Source organism: Mustelus asterias, chromosome 31, assembly GCF_964213995.1.
Source record: "Mustelus asterias chromosome 31, sMusAst1.hap1.1, whole genome shotgun sequence".
In the NCBI taxonomy this organism is placed as follows: domain Eukaryota; kingdom Metazoa; phylum Chordata; class Chondrichthyes; order Carcharhiniformes; family Triakidae; genus Mustelus; species Mustelus asterias.
Genome location: NC_135831.1, coordinates 4,585,083 through 4,596,087, shown reverse-complemented (window position 1 = coordinate 4,596,087; position 11,005 = coordinate 4,585,083). Strand labels below are relative to the sequence as shown.

Below are 11,005 nucleotides of genomic sequence, written 5' to 3'. Positions count from 1 at the left end.
GGGTAAACACAGTAAGAAGTTTAACAACACCAGGTTAAAGTCCAACAGGTTTATTTGGTAGCAAAAGGCTTTTGTGTGGCTTTTGCTACCAAATAAACCTGTTGGACTTTAACCTGGTGTTGTTAAACTTCTTACCATCTTTGGACACTAAGGGGCAATTTAGCGTGGCCAACCCACCTAACCAGCACATCCTTTGACACTAAGGGGCAATTTAGCATGGCCAATCCACCTAACCTGCACATCTTTGGAGTGTGGAAGGAAACCCACACAGACATGGGGGGAGAATGTGCAGACTCCGCAGTGAATCGAGGCCTGAATTGGACCCGGGTCCCTGGCGCTGTGAGGCAGCAGTGCTAACCACTGTGCCACCCTGTGTCTGTTTAACGTAAGGTTTCATGGCGGGCGTGCAGCAGTCTCTCGGTGCAGCAGACTGGGAGTGCGGATTTGTCTTGCTCTGGAGCCTGACTTGAATCCAGAATCTTCCAACTCAAGAGGCGAAGAGTGACGCTGGCACAAAAAAAAAAATCCTTTCAGTTCTCAGAGGGAGAAGATATGCGTCTAGTATATCTGGATTCTGCCCAAGCTGTGGGTGGTACACTCTTGTCTCCCAAGGTGTGTACAGGGCACTCCCCGATTCAGCATGATGCAACTATTACCTGGTTAAACATTTATACGGCTTGAACCAAGTGTAAACGGACACACCCATTGAATATTGGGCCAGAGCAGGAAACAAAGTTGCAACAGACAACAGATAACAACTCAGGTGGTTTCCAGAGGGGCTCCAATCCGACAAGAGGGGGGGAGGCGATGGCCCAGTGGTATTATCGCTAGGCTATTAATCCTGAAACTCCAGCTAATGTTCTGGGGGGACCCGGGTTCGAATCCCGCCACGGCAGATGGTGGAATTTGAATTCAATACAAAATATCTGGAATTAAGAATCTACTGATGACCCATTGTCGGAAAAACCCATCTGGTTTTCTGTAGGGAAGGAAATCTGCCGTCCTTACCCGGTCTGGCCTACATGTGACTCCAGAGCCCACAGCCAATGTGGTTGACTCTCAACTGCCCTCCAAGGACAACTAGGGATGGGAAATAAATGCCGACCCAGCCAGCGACGCCCGTGTCCCAGGAATGAATTTTTTAAAAAGATGGCTTGACAACACCCAGCTGATCAAAGCATCATTAATGAATAAAACTGTCACATCGATGGGGACATTTGGCTGTTAAGGGAAACCAGTCCATGGTTTGTTTGCTGAGCAACCAAAGCCCTTGTCCAGTTACCAGAGATTCAGATTTATTTCAGAGTGCAGTTACTGGAATGAATCTATAACTTTTTTAAAAATTCATTCATGGGACATGGGCATCATTGGCTGTCCAGCATTTATTGCCCATCCCTAGTTGCCCCTTGGAGGGCAGTTGAGAGTCAACCACATTGGCTGTGTCTCTGGAGTCACATGTAGGCCAGACCGGGTAAGGACGGTCGATTTCCTTCCCTCAAGGAACCAGATGGGTTTTCCCGACAATGGGTCATCAGTAGATTCTTAATTCCAGATATTCTTTAATCGAATTCAAATTCCACCATCGGCCCCGTGGCGGGATTCGAACCCGGGTCCCCCAGAACATGAGCGACAATACCTTGGGCACTGCTGCCTCACAGCGCCAGAGACCTGCGTTCGATTCCCTGCTCGGGGTCACTGTCTGTGTGGAGTTTGCACGCCCTCCCCGTGTCTGCGTGGGTTTCCTCCGGGTGCTCCGGTTTCCTCCCAAAGGCGTGTTGGTTAGGGTGCATTGGCCGTGCTAAGTTGTCCCTCAGTGTGACCCGAACGGTCGCGGAGTGCGGCGACCAGGGAATTTTCACAGTGGCTTCATTGCAGCCGACTTGTGGCCTTCATAAATAAACTTTAACTTAACTTTAACTAGGCCATCTCCTCTCCAGCATACCACGGATTTAATGCCTGCGTATATTTAATAGAACTGTTTCCACGTCCTTTAGAATGTTCCCAACTCCTTCATCGCTCACCTACATTCTCTTCTGTTGAAACGCAAGGCTATTTTTGAAGGCAAATGCGACTGTCTATTAAAGCCCAAAACCTGCGTCGCAGTGGGAATCATTATTCAGCTAGTTCCAGAGGCTTCTTCTCATGGGTGCAAGGATCGACTACAAGAGGGTACAGGTGAGAGGGGGTAAGTTTAGAGAGGCGCAGGGAAAGTTTTTCACCTAGAGGGTGGTGGATGCCTGGAACGCGCTGCCAGAGGAGGTGGTGGAAGCAGGCACATTTGCAACATTCAAGGCGTATCTTGATAAGACACGGGGAACGGGAAGCAGAGGGATAGAAACCTCGTATCGGGGCAGGCTTGGTGGGCCAAAGGACCTGTTCCTGTGCTGTACGGTTCACTGCAAATCTCATTGCTCCTTTCCTGGGCAGGCGCTCTCGCCAGCAGGTTCTATTAACCAGCCTCCCATCCATTGGCTCTGTCTACACTTCCCGCTGCCTCGGGGAAAAGCAGCCAGCCTAATCAAGGACCCCACGCACCCCAGACATTCTCTCTTCCACCTTCTCCCTTCGGGAAAAAGATACAAAAGTCCGAGGTCACGTACCAACCGACTCAAGAACAGCTTCTTCCCTGCTGCTGTCAGACTTTTGAATGGACTTACCTTGCATTGAGTTGATCTTTCTCTACACCCTAGCTGTGACTACATTCTGCACCCTCTCCTTCCCTTCTCCCCTATGTACTCTATGAACGGTATGCTTTGTCTGCATAGCATGCAAGAAACAATACTTTTCACTGTATGTTAATACATGTGACAATAATAAATCAAATCAAATCCTACCCTGCCGGTACCACATTCAAGGATGCATGATGCCCATTTTTCTTACTGAAGTTGTAGAGACTGGTTTCAGAGGGGGGGCGGGGAGGCGTATTAACATTTCAATAAAGAGTGACTTAATCAAATGAGCTTTATTCTAAAAAAAACATTTGTGTAAACGTTACGCGTTGACTCAGTTGTGGGAAGTTCTGCCCGACGCTCTAGTTGCAGGGTCCCCTGCTGTGTCAATATTTACATAGGTTGCGTGTCCCTTCTGGCAGGTGGCACTGCCAATGAGTTGCTTCCCCCCGCATCAGCTCCCCCTCCCCCCACCCCCAGTTTGCCCCAAAGAGGCAGGTGGCACTTGAGTCTCTCTCCGTCCAGGCTTCTTGAATCACAGACGCCGTCGTTTTGCCGGTGGCCATAACAGAAACCCTCACTCATCCCCGCACCCCCCCGCTCCCGCCCCTGGAGGGGGAGGCGGCTGGGGAACGGGGATCCATGTCCAGGTTTGTCGCTCTCTCACCTCCACGGGCTCGTGCCGGACCCGAGTAACCCTCGCTCGCTGCACCCGGCCGAGTTTGACGCCTCCCCGCCAGGTAACGAAGGGGCAGGAGGAGCAGGCCAGCGAGAGAGGAGAGAGAGAGAGTCAACAAGAAAAAAAAAGAGGTCTCATTTCGGTGAGTGCTGCTGTAAGGAGTTGTTACCGGACTGGGCTTTGCTCTCCGACGCAGAGGGAAGAGACACCACGATGTACTTCTGGGTGCTGCCGGTTACTGTGCTGCTCGGCGCAGTCTGAGAGGTAGACACCAGCTTGACGATCGGTTGAATACTGGCGACGGTCGTGGTGACTGGAGACGTACTGCCGGTTCCGCAAGGAGTGGTCCTCAGTGTTATCACCTGGGGAGGGGAGAGAGGGGGGTGGGGGGGGGGGAAGAAAGAAACGTTGAACCACTTCCTCACCCCTTTCCTTTGCAGCAATTCAATGCCATTTCAGTTTTGATTGTTTTGCATCCACCCGAGTGAGCCCCAGTTCAATGTCTCATCCGAAAGACAGCACCGCTGACAGTGCAGCAACCCCTCACCCCAGCACCGGCCTTGAGTGGCGCATGATGGGCGGCACAATGGCTAGCACGGCTGCCTCTCAGCGCCAGGGACCCGGGTTCCATTCCTGGCTTGGGGTCACTGTCTGTGTGGAGTCTGCATGTTCTCCCCGTGTCTGCGTGGGTTTCCTCCAGGTGCTCCGGTTTCCTCCCACTGTCCAAAGCAGTGCGGGTTAGGTGGATTGGCCGTGCTAAATTGCCCCTTAGCGTCAAAAGATGTGCGGGTTAGGTGGATTGGCCGTGCTAAATTGCCCCTTAGCGTCAAAAGATGTGCGGGTTAGGTGGATTGGCCGTGCTAAATTGCCCCTTAGCGTCAAAAGATGTGCAGGTTAGGTGGATTGGCCATGCTAAATTGCCCCTTAGTGTCCAAAGATATGCAGGTTAGGAGGATTGGCCATGCTAAATTAGCCCTTAGTGTCCAAAGATGTGTAGGTTAGGTGGATTGGCCGTGCTAAATTGCCCTTTAGGGTCGAAAGATGTGTGGGTTAGGTGGATTGGCCGTGCTAAATTGCTCATTAGTGTCCAAAGATGTGTAGGTTAGGTGGATTGGCCGTGCTAAATTGCCCCTTAGGGTCGAAAGATGTGTGGGTTAGGTGGATTGGCCATGCTAAATTAGCCCTTAGTGTCCAAAGATGTGTAGGTTAGGTGGATTGGCCATGTTAAATTAGCCCTTAGTGTCCCAAGATGTGTAGGTTAAGTGGATTGGCCGTGCTAAATTGCCCTTTAGGGTCGAAAGATGTGTGGGTTAGGTGGATTGGCCGTGCTAAATTGCTCATTAGTGTCCAAAGATGTACCGGTTAGGTGGATTGGCCATGCTAAATTGCCCCTTAGTGTCCAACGATGTGTGGGTTAGGTGGATTTGTCATGGCAAATTGCTCCTTTTAGTCATGGGGGATTAGCAGGGTAAATATGTGGGGTTACGGAGATGGGGCCTGGGTGGGATTGTTGTCGCTGCTGGCTCAATGGGGCCGAATGGCCTCCTTCTGCACTGTCGGGGATTATACGATGTGGGATCTGTTGCGGATTTGGTACAACGGAGTGGCTTTCCAGGGCCACTTCAGACAGCAGGCGGATCCAGCAGGAACTGCCGCGTGTCTGGGGCAGACCAGGGGGAGGGAGGCAGATTTCCTTCCCGACAGGGCGTCAGACGAGCTCCGTCGACAGTCGGAGGGGAGGGTAACCGTTACGGAGGCTGGCTTTCCCTTGCACGTTCCCGCTGGCTCACCTGCTGAGTGCTGGAGGAGCCGGAGCTCGAGGACATCACGATGTAGTTGGCCGGCGACGGAGAGGACTGGGTCGGGGTAGACGGGCGGGTGAGCAGGGTTTGCATTGGCAGCGTAATGGTGCTGGGCACCTTGAAGATGCTGGGGCTGGTCGAGGACTGTGACGACTGTGGGCTTTGGGAGATCGTCAGGCTTGGTCTGGGCTGCAACACACACAAAAAACAAACAGAACAGACGGACGTGAGGTCAAGTGAATTCAGGGGAGCGTCGCAGGAATTGTACATCATCAGATGGGACCAATCGTCCCGGCAGCCACCACGCCGTCTGCAGTTTTGGCGTCACTCCATCATCCCACCGCAGCACTGAGGGAGGGCTGCATTGTCAGAATAGACGTGACGTGGAGTTGCCGACGTTGGACTGGGGTACTTGGGACTACCCCAGATCAGACATTAAACCAAGGCCCTGCCTGCTCCCTTGGGTGGATATTAAGTGGCGAAGGAAATTCAACATGTCCGCTATGACTCTCGCCAACTTCTAGACGCACCATAGAAAGCATCCTTTCGAGATGTGTCACAGCTTGGTATGGGGCTCCTGCTCTGCCCAAGACCGCAAGGAACTACAAAGGGTTGTGAATGTAGCCCAATCCATCACGCAAACCAGCCTCCCATCCATCGACTCCGTCTACACTTCCCGCTGCCTCGGCAAAGCAGCCAACATAATCAAGGACCCCACGCACCCCGGACATTCTCTCTTCCATCTTCTTCCGTCGGGAAAAAGATACAAAAGTCTGAGGTCACGTACCAACCGACTCAAGAACAGCTTCTTCCCTGCTGCCGTCAGACTTTTGAATGGACCTACCTCGCATTAAGTTGATCTTTCTCTACACCCTAGCTATGACTGTAACACTACATTCTGCACTCTCTCCTTTCCTTCTCCCCTATGTACTCTATGAACGGTATGCTTTGTCTGTATAGCGCGCAAGAAACAATACCTTTCACTGTATCCCAATACATGTGACAATAATAAATCAAATCAAAAAGTGAACCAAATGGGGTTTTTTTTTATAGATCTGTTTCCCAGGTTAATGAATCGATTTTGCGCCAAAGGCCATTGGACAATAATAAATCAAATCAAATATAAAAGATCCATTTCAGGAGAGAATTCTACTGAGCAATTTGGCCAATATTTATCCCTCGACCTAGGCCAGAAACAGATGACCTAGTAACCGCTACATTGCTGTTTGAGGGGGCTGTGCACTTTCCGATCCCATGGCGACAGGGCCCCTGGGATGGATATGGTTGTGGATGAGGGGTTGGGGGATGTCCGGGGCAGAGGGCATCTTCTACAAGGCAGCCTGGGGGGCTTGGGGCTGCCACAGCCGATGTCGGGAAGACTAAAGGTTTCCGAGATGGGCTGACGGGTTACGATCGGCCATGATAAATAAAGGAGCGGGTGGAGGGGCTGAACGGCCTCCTCCCGACACCCGTGTCCGGAACACAAGAGAGGCCATTCGGCCCTACCTGTCCATGCTGGTGTTTAAACACCCCAGGAGCCTCCTCCAATCCTACATTATCTTAGTAGAAGCAGGTGGTAGCGCCCCTACAAATGGGCCAGAAGCGCCGGGTTCGAGTCCAACGCCAGGACTTGTTGGCGAAGGAATGAGCGTTTAACATGCTGGGAATCCTTCCCCCACTGGCCCCCGAATGGTAAAAAATAAATAGTATGGGTGTGAGGATTCGCTAAACAATCATCATCTTAGCCCATCAGCATCTCCTTCCCTCAACTCTAAATGCAGCTCTGCTATCCACTTCAACCACTCCCCGAGGCAGAGAGTCCCACATTCTCCCCCACTCCCCATGGGAGCGACTCCCACATTCTCCCCCACTCCCCGTGGCAGCGAGTCCCACATTCTCCCCCCCTCCCCGTGGGAGCGAGTCCCACACTCTCCCCGTGGGAGCGAGTCCCACACTCTCCCCCACGGGAGCGACTCCCACATTCTCCCCCACTCCCCGTGGGAGTGAGTCCCACATTCTCCCCCACTCCCCGTGGGAGCGAGTCCCATATTCTCCTCCACTCCCCGTGGGAGCGAGTCCCACATTCTCCCCCACTCCCCGTGGGAGTGAGTCCCACACTCTCCCCGTGGGAGTGAGTCCCACATTCTCCCCCACTCCCCGTGGCAGCGAGTCCCACATTCTCCCCCACTCCCCGTGGGAGTGAGTCCCACACTCTCCCCGTGGGAGTGAGTCCCACATTCTCCCCCACTCCCCGTGGCAGCGAGTCCCACATTCTCCCCCACTCCCCGTGGGAGTGAGTCCCACACTCTCCCCGTGGGAGTGAGTCCCACATTCTCCCCCACTCCCCGTGGCAGCGAGTCCCACATTCTCCCCCACTCCCCGTGGCAGCGAGTCCCACATTCTCCCCCACTCCCCGTGGCAGCGAGTCCCACATTCTCCCCCACTCCCCGTGGGAGCGAGTCCCACATTCTCCCCCACTCCCCGTGGCAGCGAGTCCCACATTCTCCCCCACTCCCCGTGGTAGCGAGTCCCACATTCTCCCCCACTCCCCATGGGAGCGAGCCCCACATTCTCCCCCACTCCCCATGGGAGTGAGTCCCACATTTTCCCCCACTCCCCGTGGCAGCGAGTCCCACATTCTCTCCCACATCACGTGGGAGCGAATCCCACATTCCCCCCACTCCCCCGTGGGAGCGAGTCCCACATTCTCCCACTCCCCATGGGAGCGAGTCCCACATTCTCCCCCACTCCCCGTCGGAGCGAGTCCCACATTCTCCCCCACTCCCTGTGGGAGCGAGTCCCATCATTCTCTGGGTAAAGAAATCTCTCCTGAATTCCCGATTGGATTCACTGATGCCCATCTTATATTTATGGTCCCCCTAATTCTGGCCTCCCAGGACTGGGGAAAGGAGGGTGGGGGGAGGGGGTGTGGCGGGGAACATCTTCGCTACACACCTCTACTCAAACTTCCCCCGTTAACTCACCCCCACAGCTGCCTGTTTTTCTGGAGAAGGGAGTTCCAGAGACCAATCAGATTTCTGGGATGTGTACTGTATGCACAGTGGGTTAGCGCTGCTGCTTCACAGCGCCAGGGACCCGGGTTCCATTCCCGGCTTGGGTCACTGTCTGTGCGGAGTCTGCACGTTCTCCCCGTGTCTGCGTGGGTTTCTTCCGGGTGCTCCGGTTTCCTCCCACAGTCCGAAAGACGTGCTGGTTAGGGTGCATTGGACATAAGAACATAAGAAATAGGAGCAGGAGTAGGCCATCTAGCCCCTCGAGCCTGCCCCGCCATTCAATAAGATCATGGCTGATCTGACGTGGATCAGTACCACTTACCCGCCTGATCCCCATAACCCTTAATTCCCTTACCGATCAGGAATCCATCCATCCGCGCTTTAAACATATTCAGTGAGGTAGCCTCCACCACCTCAGTGGGCAGAGAATTCCAGAGATTCACCACCCTCTGGGAGAAGAAGTTCCTCCTCAACTCTGTCTTAAACCGACCCCCCTTTATTTTGAGGCTGTGTCCTCTAGTTTTAACTTCCTTACTAAGTGGAAAGAATCTCTCCGCCTCCACCCTATCCAGCCCCCGCATTATCTTATAAGTCTCCATAAGATCCCCCCTCATCCTTCTAAACTCCAACGAGTACAAACCCAATCTCCTCAGCCTCTCCTCATAATCCAAACCCCTCATCTCCGGTATCAACCTGGTGAACCTTCTCTGCACTCCCTCCAATGCCAATATATCCTTCCTCATATAAGGGGACCAATACTGCACACAGTATTCCAGCTGCGGCCTCACCAATGCCCTGTACAGGTGCATCATGATGTGGAGATGCCGGCGTTGGACTGGGGTAAACACAGTAAGAAGTTTAACAACACCAGGTTAAAGTCCAACAGGTTTATTAACAGGTGCATCAAGACATCCCTGCTTTTATATTCTATCCCCCTCGCAATATAGGCCAACATCCCATTTGCCTTCTTGATCATGTTAAATTCTCCCTCAGTGTGACCCGAACAGGCACCGGAGTGTGGCGACCGGGGGATTTTCACAGTCACTTAATTGCGGTGTTAATGTAAGCCTTACTTGTGACTAATAAATAAACTTTACTTGAACTTTTTCCAGTAAATCTTTTTTCTGAGCCTTCCGCAATGCCTCTATAAAACTTGACAGAAGGTGGGGACCAGAACTGTGCACCGGAACGTTCTGACCAAGATTCTTTTATACAAGTTCAACATAACTTTCAATCATTATCACTTTACGGCAAGGATTTTTAACCCTGGGACGAAACTCTCGCAAACAGATGCCCCTGCGGTGGGGGCGAGGGGGGGGGGGGGGGGGGGGGGGAGGGGGCTGCCGCTTACCTGCTGAGTGCTGGAAGTGCCGGATGCTGAAGACATCATGATGAACTTGGTTGCGGGTGACGAGGGCTGGGTAGGGGTCGACGGGCGGGCAGAGACCAGGGTCTGCATTGGCAGCGTGATGGAGCTGGGTACTTTGATGATACTGGGGGCCCGCGACGTCTGCGGAGACTGCGATATTGTTAACGTAGGACGGGGCTGCAAATAAAAAACAAAATCAACAACAGCGAGGGGTTACTGAGTGAAACCAGCAGGGTCTGCCCTCCCCTCCTCAGCGTTGACGCGCAAAACGCGCCCCCCCCCCAAAGTATCGGCCTTTTTCCCCCCCTTTTCATGGCTGCCTTAGCTAGACAGGTAAGATATCAGAGCACAATTAGGCCATTCGGCCCATCGAGTCGAGGACGAGAGGTCATAGTCTTAGGATAAGGGGCAGCAAATTTAAAACAGAGTTGAGGAGAAACTCCTTCTCCCAAAGGGTTTGTGAATCTGTGGAATTCGCTGCCCCAAAAGTGCGGTGGATGTTGGGACAGTGAGTACATTTAAGGAGGAGTTAGATTTTTAATTGGGAATGGGTTGAAAGGGGAGAAGGCAGGAAAATGGGGATGAGGAGCATATCAGCCATGATCGAATGGCGGAGCGGATTCAATGGGCCGAATGGCCTAATTCTGCTCCTATGTCTTATGAACTTATGAGTCAACTCCGCCATGGCTGATATTTTTCTCATCCCCATTCTCCCGCCTTTTCCCGATCACCCCTGATCCTCTCATTAATCAAGAATGTATCTATCTCTGTCTTAAAGACACTCAATGACCCGGCCTCCACAGCCTTCTGCGGCAAAGAGTTCCACAGATTCACCACCCTCTGGCTGAAGAAATCCCTCCTCATCTCGGTTCTAAAGGGTCGTCCCTTTAGTCTGAGGCTGTGCCCTCGAATCCAAGTCTCTCCCACTCGTGGAAACATCCTCTCCATGTCCACTCTATCCAGGCCTCTCAGCATTCTGTAAGTTTCAATGAGATCCTCCTCCCATCCTTCTAAACTCCAACGAGTACAGACCCAGAGTCCTCAACTGTTCCTCATACGACAAGCTCTTCATTCCTGGGATCATTCTTGTGAACCTCCTCTGGACCCTTTCCAAGGCCAGCACATCCTTCCTTAGATACGGGGCCCAAAACTGCTCCCAATACTCCAAATAGGGTCTGACCAGAGCCTTATACAGCCTCAGAAGTACATCCCTGCTCTTGTATTCTAGCCCTCTCAACATGAATGCTAACATTGCATTTACTTTCCAAACTACCAATTCATCCTGCAAATTAACCCCAAGATAATCCACAGCAATAATGTGTGGCATGCATGCCCCACCCACTGGGCTACGGTGGGCACTGAGTGCACTTCAATAAGCAGCAAGGTGGCACAGTAGGTTAGCACTGCTGCCTCACAGCGCCAGGGTCCCGAGTGCGATTCCCGGCTCGGGTCACTGTCTGTGTGGAGTCGGC

At 52.7% G+C, this 11,005-nt stretch overlaps 1 protein-coding gene across 2 annotated transcripts in view; it reads right to left on the bottom strand.

Moving 5' to 3' along the window:
* Positions 1-2,947: 2,947 nt before the first annotated feature.
* Positions 2,948-11,005, bottom strand: part of taf6 (TAF6 RNA polymerase II, TATA box binding protein (TBP)-associated factor) — a 48,182-nt gene continuing 40,124 nt past the window's right edge. For both annotated transcript variants that reach the window (XM_078200907.1, XM_078200908.1), the window contains exons 14-16: positions 9,516-9,710; positions 5,139-5,339; positions 2,948-3,710 (exon numbers count right to left, since the gene is read on the bottom strand). In XM_078200907.1, the coding sequence (XP_078057033.1) occupies positions 3,483-3,710; positions 5,139-5,339; positions 9,516-9,710 (624 nt within the window). In that variant the 3' untranslated portion in view covers positions 2,948-3,482. The remainder of the gene's footprint in view (positions 3,711-5,138; positions 5,340-9,515; positions 9,711-11,005) is intronic.